Here is a 22,970-nt window from a genome sequence, read left to right on the forward strand (position 1 = left end):
GCTTCTGAGCAGGGCAGTGTCTGGAGTACATGAATGGTGTCAAAGGCTCACCCTCACTACACTGTGAAAGGTGGATTGAGGAACACAGACTGAAGGCTGGGCGCCCAGTGACGAGCCTCAGCTAAGTGGCCTGGATTAAGGTGGAGGCAGCACACAGCGAGAAGGGGATGCACTTGAAGGGCAATTAGGATGTAGAATTAGCAAGACTTGGTGACTAGGTCGGATAAGGGAGAGGGAGCCTGCCCAAACTGAAGGCGGAATAACCAGGGGACTAGAGGCACCCTTCACTAGGTGAGGATCTCAATGTAAAGGCAGAAAGACGATGACTTCCATTTTGAACACGCTGGGATTTAGATGCCTCTGGATAGGAGAAGATATTCAGTAAGGAATTGGATGTACAGGTGAAGAATTCAGGAAAGAGACAAAGGTTGCAGATACAGATGGCATTTGGAGATGTGAGGGAAAGAAGACAGTCTGGGAAAAAAATTCAAAGGACAGCAACACTTAAGGGACAAAGAAATAGATGACCAAAAAAGTTGGCACAGGCAGAAAGGTAATTGGAAAAGCAAGAGAAGATGGCGTCTAAGAAGCTAAGGGAAGAGGGCTTCCTTGGTGGTGCAGTGATTAAGAATCCGCCTGCCAATGCAGGGGACACGGGTTTGAGCCCTGGTCCGGGAAGATCCCACATGCCGTGGAGCAACTAAGTCCGTGCGCTACAACTGCTGAGCCTGCGCTCTAGAGCCCGCATGCCACAACTACTGAAGCCCACGCACCTAGAGCCCATGCTCCACAACAAGAGAAGCCACCCTAATGAGAAGCCCATGCACCGCAACAAAGAGTTGCCCCCACTCACCGCAACTAGAGAAAGCCTGTGCACAGCAATGAAGACCCAATGCAGCCAAAAACAAACAAACAAATAAATAAAAAGCTAAGGGAAGAACTTTCTTAGGAGGGAGAAGGGATTGTGGCTCAAGATGTCTGATGGAGGAAGCACTGCTCGTTCCTCTCTCCTGTGATGCCATATAAAGGAGTAAAAAGGGAACAAAAGTCCACAGTGAAGCTTGTCATATAGCAGGTGACCAGCCAACAATTCCAGAATGATGGACTGGTTATACACGAGGATGGTTCTGAAAATCTGAAAAACGAACTGGAAGTTGAATAGTTTTAGAGATTATGATCTTATATTCCAACACCAGAACAGCTCAGTTGTGCAAACAAGGTCTCTTTATCTATGGAGAGTTAATACTTCCAGCTCATCGTTTCTGGGCCAGTTACTGCGCTGGGAGCTTTACATGAGCCATCTTGCAACCCTCACAGCTCTTACGAAGCAGAGGTGAGAAGCTCCATTGTACTAAGGAAGAAACTGGAGGTCAGAGAGGTGAAGTGGTTCAGAGATGAAGCCCAGGGCGGTCTGATTCTGGAACTGGGGTGCTTTCCCCTGGACTATACTGTCCTCCTGCCATATTTTCCCCTTTCAAGACAAATCCCAGCTTCTCCTCCAGGAAAAGGAAGGAAAATGGAACTGAGGTGTGCAAACAGGGGTAGGGACAGCATGACCTCCTGGTCCTTCTCCATCCTGGTTCTGGTTAATGAAGACCCAGGAAAGTACCACCTCTAGCTCCCTGATATCATCAACTCAGATCTCTCTAGGCTCGTGTAGGAGAGGGAGAATAAGCTGGGAGGTGTGAAGAGAGGAACAAGAACTTCCTAGAAAGATGCTTTATTCTCTCCTCCCCTTAGGAAAGTGTCATGATTACCTCTCTCTACCCCTCAGCATATCAGTGTCTTCCCTTCTGACTGCGGACATCTAACCCACGAGGTTGGCTATTCCCAAGGGCTGAGTATGTATTCCTTTGGCTGCGACCCACATCTCTTCCAGGTCCTCCCTAGGGCTGGCCCAGAACTCTGTCCCAGGACCCTCTTCCTGGATAGGCTTGGTCTCATCTCTATGGAAACAGGATGGACAAAGTTTGCCAGGACCTCCCAGCATGGGTGATCCCACGGGGCGGGCACGTGGAGGCAGGGACTACTCTGGATCAGTGTCCCTAAAAAGAATCACCAGGGATGAGGGAGGGACATACCTTCACACCTGGGCAGCGGGTGGTCCCAGTTCCGGTTGGTGCCGTGTTGACATGTGAGGACAGGGTGGCCCATCAGTTGATACCCTGGGAGGCACTCGAAGGTCACCGACTGCCCAACATTGTAGCCAGCTCCCCGCACAATGCCATTCGCAAAGGGCTCGGGGTCTGGGCACTCTTGAAGTTCATAGGCTGGAAACGATCACGAGAGAAGGTTACTTTCTCCTCTCTGGGCATTTTCTCCCTGACCAGAATATAGGCGTACCAGGGAGTTAGCATAGTGGTGGAGAACCAAGACATGGACTCAGATGGGCCTTCCTCATTTTCTAGCTATTGGCTTTGGGCAAATGATTTAAGTTCTCTATGCCTTTGTTTTCTTATTTAGAAAATGGTTATTGTGAGAATCCAGTAGGATCAAATATACACAGCTCTTTGCACAGTCCCGGCACATGGTGAGAACGTAATCAATGCTATCTGTTATTATTGTTCCCATGGGAATAGGGGACCCAAGGAAGACAAGGCTAGATTGAACCATTCTTCTTCTTTTTTTTTTTTTTAACATCTTTACTGGAGTATAATTGCTTTACAATGTTGTGTTAGTTTCTGCAGTATAACAAAGTGAATCAGCTATCCGTATACATATATCCCCTCCCTCTTGCGTCTCCCTCCCACCCTCCCTATCCCACCCCTCTAGGTGGTCACAAAGCACCGAGTTGATCTCCCCGTGCGATGCAGCTGCTTCCTACTAGCTATCTGTTTCACATTTGTGAACCATTATTCTTTGAGCACCTCACTGGGGCTCAGCATTGACCTCTGCTCTTTCCTGTTGCTGATCTCATTCAACCACCAAGGTCACAAACACGGGAAGTAGTCAGGTGAGGATATGAGTGGGGCCCTTCTAACTCTGAGAAATGAGAGCCCATCAGGAAGGAAGAAAGGGGTGGGAGGAAGCCAAACCTGCGGCAAAGGACAGAATAGCTGGGGTAAAAGTCCCTCTAAAGTACAAGGAAGTTGCTTCCCTGAGTATGAGTGTACCTGCCTCACACTCCTTAACGGGAGTGGCTGAGTCCTGGCCCACCAGGAGAAGTCGTTGAGGGATTTGCTGAGCACGTCACAGAGCAGAGCCTTCACTTAATTGGACGGTATCTGGGCCCACCAGACAGAAAGTCAGCCATGGGAGTAGAGGGAGCGTTCCAATAGTGGAAATTCTCAGGGGGAATAGCTGAGACCCAGTGAGTGCTCCATGCAAGCCGGTGCACGCACCACGTGCAATAACGACACGAATTACAGTCCTCATGAGAGTGCCATTACTGAAGTTCTCCCTCTGTGAGGGTGGCTATTATGGATTTCCTTTCAGGATCGTGCAGGGAGGTCTCTGTGGGAAGAACTGGGCAGGTTTCACTGGACATCATCAAGTAGTTGGCTGTGTTGAAAAATCGAGCAGTTCCAGAGAGAGTGGGTGGGCTGGTCAGCCAAAGGGAACGTGGCTCTGTTAGCAGCGGAGGGTTTGGACGACCTGGCAGATAAAGTCTTAGTAGAAGTAGGGAGCCTGTAGCTCAGGGAGGTGACTGAATGGATGAATTCGGCTTGTTTTTTTTTTTTTTTTGGTAAAATATTTAATTAATTAATTTATTTATTTATGGCTGCGTTGGGTCTTCATTGCTGTGTGCAGGCTTTCTCTAGCTGAGGCGAATGGGGGCTACTCTTCGTTGCAGTAAGCGGGCTTCTCATTGCGGTGGCTTCTCTTGTTGTGGAGCACGGGGTTCTAGGCACATGGGCTTCAGTAGTTGCGGCACGTGGGCTCAGTAGTTGTGGCTCGCGGGCTCTAGAGCGCAGGCTCAGTAGGTGTGGTGCACCAGCTTAGTTGCTCCGTGGCATGTGGGATCTTCCTGGACCAGGGCTCAAACCCATGTCCCCTGCATTGGCAGGCGGATTCTTAACCACTGCGCCACCAGGGAAGTCCGAGCTGGGCTTTTAAAGAGAAGCCTCGGTGGGAACAGGGGGACCCAATGATGGGGAGGAGCCTGAAGACCGAGGCCTCATGAGAAACCAGAAGCAGCCTGGAGGAGAGAAGCTGGGTCTTTATAACAGGAATTGTCTCCAGTGGAAGGAGCTGGGCTTTTCACAAAGAGAGACCCTGAAGTGAGGGTACCAGGACTGCTTTCACAGGGAGAGAAGTCTCAGAGCCCGTTCCACCAGAGGAAGCTTCAAAGGGAGAGGTTGATGAACTAGAGACTGTCATACAGAGTGAAGTAAGTCAGAAAGAGAAAAACAAATAGCGTATAATATTGCTTATATATGAAATCTAGAAAAGTGATACAAATGAACTTATCTGCAAAGCAGAAATAGAGACACAGATGTAGAGAACAAATGTATTGATACCAAGGGGGGAAAGGGGGAGTGGGATGAATTGGGAGATTGGTATTGACATAGACACACTATGTATAAAATAGATAACTAATGAGAACCTACTGCATAGCACAGGGACCTCTACTCAATGCTCTGTGGTGACCTAAATGGGAAGGAAACCAAAAAAGAGGGGATATATATATATATAGCTGATTCACTTTGCTGTACTGTACAGTAGAAAGTAACACAACACACTGTAAAGCAACTATACTCCAATAAAAATTAATTAAAAAATGAAAAAAAAAAAAGGGGAGAGGTTGGGCCTAGAGGGCAGATGTGACCCCTAAGAGGTGGACTCATTAACTTTCCCAGGAAAGGGCTCCTTAGGGAGACTAGTAGTAGATGCTCCAGTGGGAACAGATACAATTTCAAACAAAGCACCATATTAAAAACACTAATAATGATGACGTCTAACATTCTGGAACAATGTCATCATTTTGCTAAGTTCTTGTGTTTTTACAATCTCCTGAGAAATTTTAGTGGAATAAGTTAAGCCTGTCAGACTAGGAGACCTGGGTAGGCATAGCTTATGCTGTTACTGAAAACTTTATGGGAATATTTACCTGAAGAAGGGAAAGGAGAACCCCAGCCGAGGATGTTCAGAGTGTCTAACAGGAGGGATTCTGAGGAAAAGTAAGGATTTGGATTTCTTCCAAAGAAAGTCAAGGGACCACAGAGAGCTAGGCCTGCTCTATAGAAATGGCGGCTGTGGTGACAGGTGGCTCTTTCATGAAGCAGGTCTTTTCATAAAGGAAAAACCTGGGGTGAGTGGTCGGGCTAAAGAATGTGGGTCTATGGGGCAGGGAGGATTATTTGGGCCTGACACATTGGGAGGCCTTGGTGGGAGCGCCTGGGCCTCCGGCACTAGAGACAACCTAGTCGGGAGGTTGGGGTCATCATACACGAGAAGGCTTAACGGAAGCTGAGGTCAGGTCTGAGGGGGGCAGCTGCCCTGACACCAAGAGTGGCTCTGCAGGGGCCGTCAGGACTGGGGCAGTGGGCAGGTGCTGAGGAAAGAGCTGGGCCTGTGACCCAAGGGAAGCCTCAAGGGGAACAGCCAGGCAAATGCTGGGGTACAATGTGAGTGAGGGGAGCTGGGCTACCACAGAGTGGAAACCCCAGTGGACGTCACTGGGCCCCTCACACAGTTGGGCCAACTCAGGTGAAGGTGCTGGTCCTCTGAAGGCAAACTTACCACCCCTCCTCCCTGCTTCCACCCCTGCCCCCCGCCACACACACAGCGAGCATCCTCAAGAAACCGGCTTCCTCTCAACATGTGGAGCCTCGGTGTGTGTGGCGCTAACCCAGAGTGCCGGCCTGTGTCTGGAAGCCTTAGTGCAGGGCCCGTGTGCAGAGGAGCCTCAGGTGAAGCTCCTCAGAGGTGAGGGCTTGGTGAGCATGGGAGGGGCTGAGACCAGGGCTCCGTGGGGATAGTTAGGTCTCTTCTACAGGGAGGGAGTCTGCAGGACTCAGAGGGCAGCTCTGACAAGGACAAAGTGGACTTAACACGTGGGGAATGCAGTGTGAGTGTCTAGTCCCACCACGCAAGCTTGGCGGGCAGGGTTATGCCCGTCACAGGGGTGAAGGCACAGGGCACGGGTGGGCCCCAGAGCGGCTGTCCCTGTCACAATGGTGGCGTAATCAGACCTTGCATTTATCCAAGAGGAGGAGCCTCAGGGAGAGCCCTTGGGCCTGAAAGAGGATGTTACAAGTTGAATTGTGTCCTCTGCAAATTCACATGTTGAAGTCCTAACCTACCCCTGTGTCTCAGAACGTGACCTTATTTGGAAACAGCGTCTTCGCCTGCCTTTACCTAAATTAAAATGAGCCCGTTAGGGTGGGCTCTATTCCAATATGACTGGTGTCCTTATAAAAAGGGGAAATTTGGAGGCAGACAGACAGGGAAAAGAACATGTGAAGATGAAGCCAGAGATGGGGGTGATGCTCCCACAAGCCAAGGAATGCCAGACGGCCAGCAACCCACTAGGAGCCAGGAGAGAGGCGTGGAGTATATTCCTCCTCACAGCTCCCAGAAGGAACCAGCCCTGTCCACACCTTGATCTTGGGACTTCCAGGCTCCAAGACTGTGAGAGATTAACTCTGTTGTTTAAGCCACCCAGTCTGCGGTACTTTGATAGAGCAGCCCTAGGAGACTAATAACTAGGAAGCCGGAGAGAGGCATGCGTCTGTCCCAGAGAGGCACCCTGACCTTGTATTTGGGCCTGAGTCTCTCTTGGGACAGCCTGTGGCTGCGGGACGCATCATGACCCACTGGGCAGGGCTCACGGTCCACTGAGGCTGTGTACACTTCACAGGCACAGGCTCCTTTAGTTAGGGTTGGCCTCTGCGATGCGCCCACATACAGCCCCTCTGGGTGGGCAGCTGTGTTACCGCCGACGAAGTGGCACTTTCTGGGAAAGAGGCTCAGCTTCTCGCTGCTGCTGCCTTGGTATGAGGGTCCCAGCTCCTCCTCCTGAGGCTTCCCAGGTGGTAACAACCCTGACCATACTCAGGGACGGTCCCCAGAGGGGGCAGCACCCATATAACTGGCCCAACGGTGGGGTACCCTTTAAGGCTTTCCCTCAGTGACAAGCCCAAATCCTTGGTCAGTATTCACCTCCGACAAGGGATAAAAAAGCCAAATGTCAGAATGGTATGTATATAGAAATTCTATATTACCATAGAAAACACAACCAAAAAAATCGTGACGTATTACATATTCTTCACAAGAAACATGTAACTAGGTGTGGGAAAAGATCTGGAAAGATCTCATCAAAACAATAGTGGTTATTTCTGGGGAATAATTCTGGGTTTGGAGGCTGTAGACAAAGAAAGCTCGGCCTTACCTGTAATGTTTTAATTTCTTAATTCCTCCCTCCCTCCCCTCCTTTCCCTCCTTCCCTCCCTCCTTCTTTCCTTTCCTCTTTCTCCCTCCCCCTTTCTTTTTTAACACGGTAGGTGTGTTTATAGACTGTCTGTGTAATTAAAAACTAACTTAAAAAAAGCAGATTGCAAAACAGTATCTATAGTGATCCAATTTTGGTTAAAAATATAGTTACATCAGTATATGTACAGAAAAAATGGGAAAAGCAAACTGTTACAAGTTGATATCTCTGCATAAGGCAGGGTTATGGGAGAATTTTGACTTTCTGTGATGCGCTCACAAAAACTTCTGTGATGTTTTAATTTTTTGACGAGCATGTACTAGCCTTGGAAAAAAGTCTAAACACATGAAAAAAAATTCAGTGGAAGAATCTGGGCAAAGAGGTTAGAACAAATGGTTCAGTCAGTCACACTAGGAAAGCCCCCGAGGGAGACGTGGGGTCCGATCAGGGCCCGTGTACCGCTGCACAGGTGGGCACAGCTGCACGGGCACAGGTAACAGCTCCTCCACAGGGGAAGCCTGAGCTGGAGTGGATGGAGCTTTTCCAGGAGGAGAGGGCCGGTCACAGGACTGCAGCTCAGGATGGGGGAGCTGCGGTGAGCGTGGTCCGGCCTCACACAGGGAAACCCTCAGCGGGAGTAAACGCACCTGTCTCATCCTTAAGGCTCAGTGGGCCCTTCTGGGCTTGTTACAAGAATTGTTACTGGAATCCTCCATCATGTCAGAGGAGGAGCTTTGCCGAGCATAACGGACACACAGGGGAGGACCCAGAGGAGGAAGCGAGCCTCTCAAGGCCAAGGGGCAGTGGCTGGTTGGACACTCAGGGATGCCTGAGCGGGACTGATGGGTCACTTGCTCAGGGGAAGCTGCTGGCTGTTGGGTGAGGATGGGGATGGAGGCTGAGAAGGCGCTTTGGGGCTGCCGCCCTGGGAAGGGCTTGTCGAAGGGGTTCAACAGCCTCTGTGGGCCAGAGAGACATGTCACGGTGGTCGGGCCTGCCCCCACCTCCCCGCCCTTCCTGGGTTCCCTCCTCCGCTACGCAGAAGGCTGGGAAGACGGGTGGTTGTAAGAGGTGGGGATGGACGGGCCTTCCCTCTCCTCACCCTGATACTCCAGCTTGAATCCCGGCCGGTTCTGTGAGTGGTCGCTGTGGAAATACACGGTGGTCTCATGGGATGTGGACAGCAGGGCGCCGGGAAGCTCACTTCCACTGAATCTGCCCATCATGCGGCTGGTCTCATAGGGGCCATTCCGGATTTCTATGAAGTCATGGTTGGGCTCGGTGGAGAAGTTCAGGAACTGGATGTGAGCTCCTGGGAACAAGACAGGCAGACAGTGCCCAAAGCAATACAGTCCCGCACCCCATGTGCCGCCTCATGAAAGCATCACCAGCCAGAGCCCACGGGTCCCCTCTACGGACTGCCCACCCAGTTAGGGTCCCCAGACCACATGTGGGGAGTCACCAGTCCAGCCCAGTCTCTCGTCTTCAGGCAGGACTGAACTTAAAAGTATTTCTATTATTCATTCGAAATGAAAGGCAGCAGTCATTTCAGAGTGCCGTCTTGAGTCTGTTTTATTTTATGGAAAACGACGTTCAGCGTTAACACCTGATTAAATTTAGGATTCATATGTGTAGTATCAGTATAAAGATAGCTTTGTTAAAATAAACTTTTTACTTAACAATACCACCACTTAAACATAACTACACCCAAACAAAAGACATGAACTTCAATACTGGTATTTTCCAGAGCACTTATGATGATTCAGAAATTAGAAGGATACATCGTCCTATTGGTTCTATTAAGATGCCAAGTGAAGTTTATACTTTGGGGTCTTATTGGATTAATCAAGGTCTCCTAGCAACCCAACAGGTTAAATGGATCTCATTAACATCTTAACTTACATATTAATATATTCTTTGAAGAATAAAGGTGGGACTACTGATGTTTATTTATTGATAAGATCTCTCAAAATTAGATTACTATTATTGAAGAAATATATTTCTAAGCATAGAAAGAAGTCTGCAATGTTAATTATGAAAATCTGACTGCAAAGCAGTATGTAGCATACAGTTCTAATTTTTGTATTAAAAAACTGGAGGACTATTTACTGATTCACTAACAGCATTTATTGAGCTCTTGCCATGCATCAGGGCTGTGCTAGGTGGGCACTGCATGGGGAGGAGCGAGATCTACAAGGCCCTTGTCTTCATGAAGGTCACACTTTGATGGTGAGGACTAAGCTGTGAGTGATTATTTCTGCATGGTGGGATTACAGATAAATTGGAATTTTTATAATTTGCTCAGAATGAGCACATAGGCGTGAATTTTTTTTTTTTTTTTTTTTTGCGGTACGCGGGCCTCTCACTGTTGTGGCCTCTCCCGTTGCGGAGCACAGGCTCCGGACACGCAGACTCAGCGGCCATGGCTCACGGGCCCAGCCGCTCCGCGGCATGTGGGATCTTCCCAGATCGGGACACGAACCCGCGTCCCCTGCATCGGCAGGCAGACTCCCAACCACTGCGCCACCAGGGAAGCCCAGGCGTGAATTTTTTGCATCTGACTATTTAAATAAAATAAAGACTTGGCGTATACTGTTGAAGACCCTTCATGTCTCCTGCCCTCTCCCACTGTCCTCTCCACAGAGGCAGTCACTTCCATGAATTTGGAAGATAGCCGTCCAGTTCATGTTTTTAGATTCTTAAATACATATCTGGTTTGTTTTAAACATTTGCATGAATCTTATTATACTGTATATAGAGTTTTGTAAACTTTTAAATTTAGCATGTGTTTTTCAAGGTCTGTCCTTGTTGATATGTAAAGATACAGTTCATTGATTTTAACTACATATTAATTAATTCCATTTAATGAATTATCCAGCCACACTATTCACTCTCCTATTACTTAACATGTATATTGTCTCCAAATTACAGATAATTTTACATTGAGCACCTTTGTACTTATCTGCGGAACCTATGCTTTCCAGCCCACCGCCCATGCGTCATCCCAACTCCGGGGCTGCACGTCCAGGAAAGGGGCTCTTCAAGGATCGCAGAATTTCTGAACTGAGCTGCCTGACTGCTGCCATCTAGTGGCAGAAGTTTGTAAATGCAACGGTTTTTAAACACAAAGCAGGTGCCATTAGGGCCTGTTTGGAGTCCAACACTAACTTGAAAGCAAGGGATCTGGTCTTCTGTGACTGGTCCCTGCAAGAGGATGACTTCCTGGAGGACTTAAAGATAGAGGTCTCTGGTGGCTGAACATCAAGACATACAAAGAAAGTGACGCACCTCCCACTTAAACTTCTGTTTTCCTCTGGATGTAGCCCTCCCTCCAGCCCTTCATCATCTGAGCTTCTTCTGACTCATGCCTGGATGCAGAGCTACAGGGTCTCCCAGTTCCTCTTTCCTCAGTGTCTCAAAATCTGGAGTTTCCCAAGGCTGCCAAAGTCATCATCATTTTGTACCCTGATCGTCCATCCCCAGTTTCCTTCAGGAGATGGTACTTAATATGACTCCATTTTCTGGGGGTCACAACCTCTCTCCTCCCCTCAGGTAAGATTTAGATCTTTAGTTAGATCACTTTCTCTTAAAAGCCTCTTCTCCATCAGAAGACCCACTCTAGGATGAAAAATAAAGGACAAAAGAGGTGGTCTTCACTCCTGAGGTCACAGACTGGGGGTTCACGGGCCTGCTCAGCAGTGATCTCCTCGGGACATTTCATTTGTAGGAGCAGAGAAATGACTTGGGCAAGATGACCTATGTGTACAGCCTATAAATTCCATTCAACATAAATCCTTTCTCTCTTCAACAGAAATACTGGGGGTTAGATTACATTCCCAGTACACAACACATGAATCTCCACTAATGTAGTTTTGTACCCAGATTAGTGTCCTCTACACCACGCCAACCCCTGTGTCTACACACACACACACACACACACACACACACACACACACACAAAGACACCGCCCAACCTCTAAGGCCAGCTAGAAGGTGAGCATAAAGAACGCAAACTCAATTTCACGTTGACCTTGGCTCAGTTTAATTAGGATGAGAAATTAGATACTGGAATTAAAAGAACAGGCTGAAGTCCAGTCTCAGTAAAATAGATTGTTTTTTTCTTTTTTAACCAGCCCTGAGTAATTTCTCATTCCGCCTTTTAGCCCACTGCTCAAATGATAAAAATAATAATGGCAATCCCTGAAGTTTTTTCCCTATTTTATGTCCCCAAAGCCCGTTCATCTCTACCATTCCTAATTGATCCTCACGCTTGCACAAGAGGTCGACAGTTGAGGAAGCAGAGAGGCCGAGAGCTAAATGGACTCAGCTGAGGTTAGTGACAGCCGCAGACAGCCGCTTTAAGCCAGAGGCCTGGGCGTGAAGACTTACCAAAGCCCACGGGCAGTGCTATTTGCCAGGAGCAGTCCGTGTTGCTGGGGTAGCTGCCCGGGAAGCCGGGGCTCAAGATCACTCCGTCCATATCTTTCACTGCTCCTCCACACTGCGCTGTGACCGTGAGACCAGACAGAGCGTTAGGACTGCAGTGAGGTCAGTATGGGGCCATGCAGCATTTGGACTTTCCCAAGTCAATTTCCCTTTGAGAACCCAAAGGAACCTATAATTCATCTCCCTAAAAAACTGCAGACAAGGGCCAAACTGAGCATGTAAATCCAGGAAGGGAAGCATCTCCTAGGTCTGCCCAGCCGTCCACAAACCCAAGTTATGGATGCTTGACCTTAAGCATGCCCTTCAAAGTCAGTTTCCTTAGCGAGGTCATGCAGCACAAGCGGTCTGCCCCAGGAGACGTGTGACCATCTCCTACACTATCCCCCAAATCTCCCTCTCCTCACTGTCCAGTCAACTCTTCCAGGACTGAAAGATAGGAAAGAAGGGGACGGGGATGCGTTGGCACGCGGCCAGGCTCTTTACAAATACATATTCCATGGGACTGGGGGGTCAACAGAAGAGCCCCACCACGAGCCCACCCTCAGAGCGTTGACACACGCCCTGAGCCAAAGTGACTGTGATTATTTCAGCCCAGGAGGGGTTGGGGCATCTGAATCTCCAATCGAGGTGACTTCAGTCACAGTCACCTGAAGATGCAGGGCTGGGGCACGACTGCAGCCTGGTCAGTTGACGTCGATTCTTTCCTTTTACATCTTATTAGGAAAAGGCTGTGTGAGCAGAAAGGGGTTAGCTTGTCATGGGAGGCCACAGAAAGGAGCGGAGGGGAGGCCATGTGCCGTGTGTACGCAAACGCCTTCTGGGGAGAGGACTACTCGAGCACACAGACCCGAAGGGATCAGTGCCCGGGTGCAAAGCGGGGACCTGGGCGTTGACCACTGGGGTCACAATCCCAATGCTCCCACTTCCTGAGTGACTTTGGGCCAGCTCTAACTCCCTCCACCCCAAACCCCCAAACCTCAGTTTCCCCCACCCAGCACTTGTGTCACAGGGTGGTGATGAGGTTACAACAGAAAGGACTTCGCCTGGCTTGGAACAGCGGCTGGCACACACAGTACACCCTCAGCCACAGCAGCTGCTGTTCTATGAGCAGTTCCCCGGGCAAGACCTTTGTGATACAGGATGGGGAAAGGGCCCTGGGCTGACCAGTCCCATTTCTGACTGCTCTGCAGACGACCAGGTCTGTATCCTGGTGAGATCACTGAAGGGAAATCTCATACGCTCCAGTGCCACGCCCTTCGCTCACCTTGCTTCCCACCCGAAGGCTAGCCTAGATTTGCACTTGACAGTTGGCGGGGAAACCTAGGTTTCCATTCCCAACTTTGCCACTTTCTTCTGAATCCTAAAAGCCTTAGTTTTCCTGTTGGCAAAAATGAGGGTGATGACAGCTGCCCTGAAGAGCTGTGGTGAGGAGACACGTAGCTCCGTGCCCGGCATGTGGCAGACCTTCAATAAAGGGATGTTCCCCCTGCCCCAAGCTGACTAGAAGCTTCTGAGGGTGGAGATCCTGTCTTTTCTTGTATCCAATGATCTCTTCATCACTACTCGGCACAGAAACCAAACCAAGTCCTCGTTTCACAGGGAACCCTCAGCCTTCCTCTATCAGTGGATTCCATCTGTCTGTCCCACGAGAAGTCACAGGGGAAAGCCCAAAGTGCCCAGAGGTTCCATTTGGGGTTTGGTCGATTATCTGGAATCAGAATGGTCATCATCAGGTTTTCGAATGGGCAAGCCTCCTGTCATGTTTCATTTGGTGGGTGAAGGTATCCAGAAGTCAGGAAAATCTTGAGAGTTAAAGCTTACAAAAACCTCAGTCTAAAGTACTGTCTGTGAGCAGCCCCGGAATACCAAACTTCCTTTGGAGTCGAACTTGATCCCAGCGATATGTCACTGAACTCAAAGCCCTGGTAGAAATGGATTTGAATGACCTGGAAAAGTGGGGACTCTCTTACCAATACAGAGCGGAGGAGGGTAGTTCCAGCGCCGCACGGTCCCGGGCATGCAGGAGATGTGGGCGTGGCCCTGGAGGAATCAAGAACAGCGTGGGCTAGCTGCCCCCACGGGCACAATTGCGTGTACAACGTGGAGCAGGGGGCTTGTTCTGGGGCCTTGGGTCAAGGAACAAGACACATGGATCCACTGTGGAATGGGGAGTGAGGCAGAGGGAGAGAGATCTGGGGAAGGATGCTTACTAGCGGCTATTGCTAAAGAATTCTCATTTCTAAAGGTTCCTTGCGAGACTCCTTTAATTACTAGAGTCCCTCACTGCCTTCAAAGGAAGATTCAATTTTCCTAAAGTCTAATCAAACCGAAACTTTGCAGGAACACATTCAAGGCTGGCTTGTGCCAAATGGCTAAAGTCAGCACTTTGTCTTTTTCATGAACAGCTCCAGGAGGGCATAACAGTGCCTGGGGGATCTGGGGGGCTTCTCTCTGTTCTTTGGTGACTGCAGCTCTGCTGGGGGAAGGCCGGCTGACCCCAGCTCAGGGGACATCTTTCTGGCCCTGGGGGTCAACGGGAGGTACCTGGAGGGCATATCCCGGTTCACACTGGAAAGAGACCACATCGTTCACCAAGTAGCGCTCGCCAGTCTTCACCCCGTTACTGGGCACAGCAGGTTCTGGACAACTGCTCAGGCCCACCGCTAGACCAGACAGAGACAGACAACAGGAGAATGGACAAGCCCATCAGGTGGGTGTAAGAGCAGGCCGAGGGCATGGCTGGCAGCAGGGAGGAGCAGCTGCCTCCAAGCTGTGTCTTCTCTGCTTTCTCTCCTCCCAACCTCTAAGCCTTTCACCTCCCAGCACATGAGAAAATCAGAATGTTCACACGGCACAGAGGCTCAACAGACCAAAGCCTCCTGGGGCAGGTGGGTATCATCTGGGGACTCTGGCTGTCCAGAGGCCCTCGGGCTCAAAACTATACAACATTGCTATCACCCCAAGAAGTTCCATCATGCTCTTCCCAAGCAACTTTTGTCCTACATGTGCTTTTAAGAAGTGGATGTCGTGCTTGGAAATGGAAGATGTTTGGGCCTAAATCCACAAATCCCAGCATCTGGGCCAAAAGACTCCAAGGACAATATTAAAACAATCATCAAACTGAACTGAAAGTACTTCATCTCAACTGTCATCTTGTCTCTTTTTGCCCCACTCTTCCCTGCAGTCCAAGTAGAAGGCAACTCAGTATTTAGTGGGGTGATCAGAACTTAGTAACCTGACACCTGCTTACTGGAATGGCAGTGGTAGACAGAAGGAGGAGGAGGGGCAGAGAGAAAGAGAAAACAAGAGCAAAAGAGTGTGGTGGGAGAAGAATGCAATGGGGAGAGAGGTGAGGACAGAGAGAGGAAGACAGAAGGACACAGAGAAAAGTCCATTCTAATTTCTTTACATTGCATAGCTTGATTTATTTAAGCCATGCTTACAACAAAGGAAGACTTAAAAAAATCATATGCAATTTATTACTTCTGAAAGCACATTGTTTCATTTCCATTTCAATTAAATAAATATTAAATACACAGCAGTAGACAAGACTTTTCAGTACCCTTCAAAACCATTTGCCTCTACAATAGCAGTTAATTCTCCCCTTCTGTACCCTCTTTGTAGATTATCTACAAAACAAACACAACTACAGGGTACTGGGTCCTAGGAATTTCAGTCTCCAAATACTAATGGAGACCTCTGTTTTCCCCTAGTTCTTTCCACTGTGAGAGGACAGTGCATGATAAACACCAGCTACTGAGAAAACTACCCATTCCTTTGAACAATAGCAACAGAAAAAAAAATTCAGAAAGGTGAATTTTTCCTGGGAATGAGGCAGTAGAATGGCAAAAAGATTTAGGAAAGTTCTATCTTTGGAACATGTAAGAAAAGAGAAGATTCTAGGGAACATTTAAGAACTCAAATTTAAATATTGGATAAGGAAACAAAACTGGAGAGAACAGAGACGAGAGGGTGAAAGGAAAAGTACAAATTATTCAAGAGCCAGGATACTTCACCCTGCTGGGTGAGTGAGGCCTGAGAGGTCTGTGGGAGGAAGGTCTTGGAGGTCCCTGTCCTATCCTCCACCCTGCAGGGTCTTGGCTTCCAGCTGCCCCAGGGCTTTCTGACCAGCTGCCCATTTCAGTTCTTCCAGGCGATGAACATCCTGGGATCCAGCTAGTCCTCTCCCAACTACCTGGACAAAGCTCGTTCATTTTGAGACCAGCTGGGTAATGCTGACCCTATCAGGCCTCTAGCAGCAAGTGGGTCTTCCATCTGCCCATCCTGTCCAAGATGGTCCAGCCAACCACACCTTCTTCCATTTCTTACTTCTCATTCCAAATCTAACTCAGGTTAGACTGTAAAGTCTCACGTGGCCAGGGTTAGCTCCCCTCTTCTGTACACCCTTAGCATATCAGGTTGAACTACAATCACTGTTTCCATGTCCATCTCTCCCCCTAGACTTTGTGCTTTGTGCCTTATTCATCTTTGTTCCGTGGGCACTTAGCACAGGGTGTGCCACATTGCAGGTGTCCAGTGTTTCTTCATGACATTCACTTCTCCACCAGCCTCTGGGAGAAGTGACTGTTCTATCCTTTGAACCACCGCTGTACCTCCTGGCGACACCCCTGTGAGCACCTGGAATGCTGTCATGTCCTGTTCTGTCCACGTGTCTGCCTCTCTCCCCTGGACTCAGAGGGGACTCACCCATCTTGATCTTACCCAACCCCAGCATGGCACCTGGCACATTGTAAATACCCTATAAGTAATTGCTGAATGAATGCGTGGCAAACACTGCTGCCAACATATTTTTTCCTGTACCCAGTGGGGATGGGGATGGGCAGGCCGTCTCAGGATGAGAGCAGCTACCCCAGCAACCTCTGTCTTTGTCGCCCCACAAGGCACATCTGCAGCCCTTTTCCTTTTTTTAAAAATTAAAATTAATACAATTTTTTTTTTTTTTTTTTGTGGTACGCGGGCCTCTCACTGTTGTGGCCTCTCCCGTTGCAGAGCACAGGCTCCGGATGCGCAGGCTCAGTGGCCATGGCTCACGGGCCCAGCCGCTCTGCAGCATGTGGGATCTTCCTGGACCGGGGCACGAACCCACGTCCCCTGCATCGGCAGGCGGAATCTCAACCACTGCGCCACCAGGGAAGCCCTAATACAATTTTTAAAGGTTACTTTCCACTTACAGTTTTTATAAAATATTGGCTATATTCCCCGTGTTGTACAATACATCCTTGAGCCTATCTTATGCCCAGGAGTTTGTACCTCTCCCTCCCCCTGCAACGCTTTTTCTTTAAGAGTTTTTAGTTGTGACCACTTAGGGATGCTGGAAGCCAGGATGTAAGGTTTTGAGAGTGGGAGAGGAGTGAAGTTTGCAATGAGGAGAAGAACTTCAAGGACAGTTGCATCATTGACCAGGGTTTGGAGAAGTCAGTTTTTAGGACTGGAGGAGGAGAGAACCTCCATTGTCTCACACCCCAAATAATTTACTGGGCCCAAGCCGGTGACCTGGCCCCCCTCCCACTCCTGTGTGGACACAGAGGAAGCACACAGGCTTTTGAGGAACAGACCCTTGGGTGAGAACCCTGGCTCCACCACTTCCTGGCTGTGTGTCTTGAGGAGGTTTCAGACCTTCTCTGAGCTTACGCATCCTCACCTAGCTTGGCGTAAGGCTTCAGTGGGGTGGAGAATATATAGCCCCAGGATAACCCCCGCTCCTTGTGGGAACTTAGGCCCTGTCAGTTCCCACCCTGAACCCTGCAAGCAGCTGACACTAGGGATTCTCACTTTTGTACTCCAAGTGGAAGCCCGCTGCAGACACGCTGATGTCGGAGTAGAAATGCAGGTAGAGCTGGTTGGAGGTGCTGTTCAGCAGGGCAGGCACGGTCGTACCTGGCGAGGAAATGGGGACCAATCAGACTTAGCCTCTCCTCACCCCTGCAAGCCCCCCCATTTCGCCGGCTGTTGCTACCTGCTGACTTTCTGCTCCCAAGGCCCCCAGATGTCCCCAGTTATCAAACTCACTGAATGACAAATTAGCTCGCCTTAGTGTGCTGGGTCTCCAACGGCTGAGGGAGGAGAGACTCCAAACAACTTCCTTCAAAAAAGCAGTGGCAGAGCCACGTGCCAGCAGCAGGGCGACTTCCCTCAGGTGGCCTATGAGTTTGGTCCCCTTCCAGGCGTCTTCAAAGTGACTCTGACGTGGATAATTCTCTAGGCCATTCAGGCAGTGTAGACAGTTTATCTGGGGCACATGACGCCTCTTAGGTCTTGGCAGCATGAAGTTCTGGGGTCTATAAGACCCAGATAATTGCCCTGACCTTTGGGCAAAATCATACACCACACTTAGAAGTCCACTGCTGGAATGGGAAGTGGTGTGGCCACTCTGCTGACAGTCCCTCAAAAGAGTTACATATAGAATCACATATGACCCAGGAATTCCACTCCTAGGTGTATACCCAAGAGACCTGAAAACATGTTCCCATGGAAACTTGTACGTGAATGTCCACAGCAACATTATTCAAAATTAGCCAACAAGTTGGAAACAACCAAATGTCCATCAACTGATGAATGGGTGAATGAAATGTGGTCTGTCCACACGGTGAAGTGCTGATGTGTGCTGTACATCGTGACCCTTGAAAACGTTACACTGAGTGAAAGAAGGCAGACCCAGAAGGCCATATATTGTAGGACTCCATTTATACGAAATGTCTGGAATGAGCAAATCCATAGAGATGGAAAGAAGCTTAGTGATTGCCAGGGGGTGCGGGGGTGCGGGACAATGGGGAGTGTGTACAGATGGGTACCTGGTTTCTTTTTGGGGTGATGAAAATGATCTGGGATTGGACAGCGGTGATGGTTGTAGAAGCTTGTGAATATACTAAAACCTGCTAAATTGTACGCTTTCAAATGGCAAATTTTATGGCATGTGAATTACATTTCAATAATAATAATAAAAGTCCACTACTGCCCTCAGAGTCCAGGTCCCTAGAAGCCCCGCCTCACCTGAGAAACTCCCCAGCATGGTTACAGTGTTGTCTGCACCATCAAACACTTCCAGGGAGTCCCAGTTCTGCTCTGTGACAAAACTGACGACTTGAATCTGGAAAGGCAGGGGGATTGCACCATGGGTTAGGCAGCCCTCCCTCTTCTCCTCCCTTCCCATCTACGTGAAGGGAGGAGCACCTAGTCTGGACCCGACACTGTGCTAGGAACTCTGATAAAAGTAAGATGCAGCCCCTGTCCCCCAGCAGTTCATCGTCCAGTGGCGGAGAGAGGTATGAGATGCTTGCATGGCAGTGGGGTACTCTGTCAGGTAGAGAACGGGGAAAGGAAAGTCCAGGCTACTTCGGTCCAGCTGGCCTCCCCCTCACTTCTCCAACACTCCTTGGGTTTCCTCACTTTCCTGTCTCGACTGCACCAGACAGGATGTCTGCTGTGAGCCAGTAACCCGCGCCTGGCTGGACCTGTCCACCTTGAGTCCCTGCGGCTCCCCTCTGTTGGCCTTGCCCGCCCCGGGCCCTCCTCCCGGCCGCTGCGGCTGTCCTGGGCCTCCTCCAACTGGCTGTCACCCCCGGGCACCAGTATGGTCCCGATTCCACTGCAGCTTCAGGCTGCAGGTGCGACCCCCCAGGTGTGCGCCGGGTGCTGTCCCTGCTTCATCTGTGCTTGCCGGCTTGCCCCCTTCCCCTCACCTGCAATGCCTCCTCTTCCATCCCCCCACACTCTGAAGAACAGAACCCTTCAAGCCGTTTGAGAAACATCTACGATTCCTCCCCAGCCTTCACACTCCAGCTCCGGGCCCACCTCCTTCTTCTGGCTTCCCTGATGGCCGAGCCAGCACCCACCCCTTGTCCTTCCTGAGCCGGGACCTGTTGTGTTTTTCTGTTTGTGGGCCTCCCCCGCACACCTGGCCTGAGGGGCAGGGACAGGCTGCTGTGTCTGCCCCCGGCACCCCCTTGGCCCTCACCTGGATGCCAGCGCCTTCGGGGACCATGATCTTCCACACGCAGTTGAGGCTGTTGAGGTACGGCTCGGGGAAGCCGGGGGACAGGATGGTGCCCCTGCGCTCCGTGAGGTTGCCGCCACAGGGCACTGGGAAGGAGGCCGCTCTGGTCTCTGTGGGTCCCCAGGGGAGCCTCCCCGGCAGACCCCTCCCAGGGCCCCTGGCCTCGCTGTGACTCCACCCCCGGCTGGCTTCCCCATGCTGGGCCCCAGCCCCGCCCCCTCCTGTGGCTCCTCCCCATACGACCCTCCTGAGGGACCTGGTTCCCGCTCCCCCGCCCCCATGTCCCTCCCCCAGCAGCCCCCACTGCTCCTCCTCGCTGTCTTCACGCCGACCCACAGGACGAGGGCTTGGCTGGAAGGGGTCCCCCTCTGAAGTCACTCTGGCCGGCGGGGCTGCTGTGTGTCTTGCTGTGTGTTGGCCGGCCACCCTCGCCCCCAAGTCCTGGTTGTCTAGGACTCACCCACACACGTTGGGGCTGAGACATTCCACTGGGCCAAGGCCCCGGGAACAGGGAGGCACTCGATTTCTGGGGAGCCCTGCAGGGCGTAGCCGGAGTTGCATTCGAAGCGGACGGTGGCGCCCACCGAGAAGTCACTGCCCAGCCTCCTGCCATAGCGGGGTTCCGGCACCGAGCTGCACTGCGTGGCGCTGGTCCGGGGCACCGCTGCAGGGGACAAGGGCGCTGAGGGGCAGGCCGCACCCCTCTAGAAACTGGTCCGGGGATGGGCACACCGGGGGGCTGGAACTGGGTGGGGACCTTGACAGGCTCTGGGCGCTTTCCCTCAGAGCAAGGGTAGGAGGCTTTCTAGGATGAGGCCCACCTCACTGAAACATAGCTAGACACACAATGTTGTAGCACAGCTTCTGGAAACCATGGGAGGCACTGTGAGGCCCCTGGGCCCAGACTTTAGGCCCAGTTGTGCTCTCCGCCTTCCCAATGAAGGCCCGTGCCCAGTAGGGTCCCGTGTCCCCTAACAGGGAGAATGGCCCTTCCTTCTCCCCTGACCCTGCTTTGCCCTCTTCACCCCATGTGCCTGAAGACCCTTCCCAGGGCCCTGCTCTCATGACCTGAATCTCCCTTCCTCCTACCTACAGGGGCTAATAGGACCTTTGAACCCAGGCCCCAGGGAGGGTGTCCCAGGGGCAGGATTACCCCTGCACAAGGCAATACAGCTCATCCTGGGCGGTGGAATGAACAGGACCATTTTTGGAGCCTGAGCCCTAGAAGAGTGGACGTTCTGCTGGACAGAGGGAGGCTGGGGCCTCCAGGTGGAGGCCAGGGCGCTCCAAGACTTGGCCTTTCCGGGCTCGTAAGGAAGGGAACGGACACTGATTAGCTGCTTCATGCCAGCTACTCTGTGAACTCTTTTAACGCCATCAGTGAGGTAATATGATCACCCTCATTTTACAGGTGAACAAACCGCGGCTCCAAGAGGAGGAGGAGCTGGTGCCCAGTTAGAAAGTGACAGAGCTGGGACCCAAATCCATGTCCAACTCACTCCAAAGCCTGTGTTTTCCCTGCACCTTTACTGGGTCTTGCAGACAAAACCAGGTAAGAGGCCTGGGCTGGTCTTCCCAATGCCATCAGGACTGTGCCGGACAATGGGCAGTGGGGGTGTGTGTGCAAATTAGCTTCCCTTCTATGATTTCTTCCCTTATCCAGCATGGAGTTTGGTAAGAATTGTCTGTTGGGTACATGAATGTATAAAATTCAACTGAATTTCAGGGAACTGCCCCACAAACCCGTAACTGCCCCCAAACAGCCTAAGAATGAGGCTCAGACTAGGGGGTCAAAGGTCCCTGTTTTCTCTGAAGAACTGAGACTGCCTTCACACCTCCCACGTCCACGTCCTGCATACCTTGGTAGACAAAGTGGAAGCCTCTGGCTGGAACTTGGCCTTTGGCACTGAACTTAATGAGGACTTGATTGGAGGTGGCCAAGGGCAGAGATTCTCCTGCAGAGATAAGGGGCAAGGAGGAGAGGAAGACTGTGAGTCCAGCAGTCGGGCCTGGCGGGTAAAATCCTGGCCAGGATGGAGGGGCTGCCCACACTCCACACAGCAGCCCCTTCCACCTCCCAGGTCTTCCTAAAATGAAACCTCACATTTTTACTGCAAGTTACAGTTTAAAGTTTACAGAACGCTTTCACATCCGTGGTCTTAATGTTGACCCATGTCAGTGTGAGGTTGGCATTCAGTACCTGCAGTTTATAGATCAAGAAAGATAGGTTCAGATCAAATGACCTGCTTGGAAAGGAGAAAGTTTCTGAAGATGCGTTGACCCACATGGATGGGGGAGAATGGCCGTTACCAAACTGACTGGTGGTTTACTTGGAAAACTGATATCAATCTGATAAAAACAAACAAACAAAAAAGGCACCAAGCTCTGGAAAGGAGGGTGATGTAATCACTGGAGAGTAACTGGCTTTTCCCAGATGCCCTGTGAAATGATTGACAACCAGAGTGATCATATAATTTATTGCTCATACTAGGACACTTCCGAGAGTCAAAGGGCATGCTATTAATAATTATGCTGGGACAACCAAGTGAAAGCTGGGACTATCCCAGGCAAAGCAGGGTGTATTGTCACCCAACCAATAACACAATGAAGTGGGGAAAGTCCGCACAGACACAGGAAGCTAAGGAAGCCCAATAGCTTCTATATCAGAAGATAAAGATATATCTTCTGTTTGATGTGGCGCAGACAGACCTGCAGCCGTGAGGTGGAGTCCTGCTCACCATCGCCTTCCTGTGGAAGCTGAGGGAGAATGTGGGGTGATGGGCAGTGGCATGACCACTCTGCGTGCTGCCCCTCCATAGCCTTAGGGACCCCTGGGAATGTCTGCTGACCCCACCGTCAGAAGGAAAGTAGGTGTTCCAGAAAGCCAGGCTACATCACTTCAGGGAGGCTGGGGGTTGGAACCACCCAAGGAGCCATTGGGAGGCACATCTGGGGTCCACCAGTGCTTCCAAAAAGCCCATGTGATGCTACTGGTCATGGGGATCAGAGAGCCTTTTTCACAACACACTTAGGTTTACATAGATCCCAGGTGGCTGAGCCCAGGAGTCACTGCCCAGCTAAATTCTGGCTGCCAAAGCAAAAAGAAACTCATGAAGAAAAGCTTTTCTTGATTTTCAC

The 22,970-nt window shown here is 50.6% G+C and overlaps 1 protein-coding gene across 1 annotated transcript in view; it reads right to left on the reverse strand.

Annotated features, from left to right (window-relative positions):
• Positions 1 to 22,970, reverse strand: part of CSMD2 (CUB and Sushi multiple domains 2) — a 668,360-nt gene that overhangs the window by 102,372 nt on the left and 543,018 nt on the right. Inside the window, exons 33-42 of the mRNA XM_079924609.1 lie at positions 21,692 to 21,787; positions 20,293 to 20,496; positions 19,794 to 19,918; positions 18,830 to 18,926; positions 17,612 to 17,716; positions 14,363 to 14,481; positions 13,789 to 13,858; positions 11,762 to 11,878; positions 8,475 to 8,684; positions 2,082 to 2,270 (exon numbers count right to left, since the gene is read on the reverse strand). Of these exons, the coding sequence (XP_079780735.1) occupies positions 2,082 to 2,270; positions 8,475 to 8,684; positions 11,762 to 11,878; positions 13,789 to 13,858; positions 14,363 to 14,481; positions 17,612 to 17,716; positions 18,830 to 18,926; positions 19,794 to 19,918; positions 20,293 to 20,496; positions 21,692 to 21,787 (1,332 nt within the window). The remainder of the gene's footprint in view (positions 1 to 2,081; positions 2,271 to 8,474; positions 8,685 to 11,761; positions 11,879 to 13,788; positions 13,859 to 14,362; positions 14,482 to 17,611; positions 17,717 to 18,829; positions 18,927 to 19,793; positions 19,919 to 20,292; positions 20,497 to 21,691; positions 21,788 to 22,970) is intronic.

Source organism: Stenella coeruleoalba (assembly GCF_951394435.1).
Source record: "Stenella coeruleoalba genome assembly, chromosome: 1".
NCBI classification, from domain to species: domain Eukaryota; kingdom Metazoa; phylum Chordata; class Mammalia; order Artiodactyla; family Delphinidae; genus Stenella; species Stenella coeruleoalba.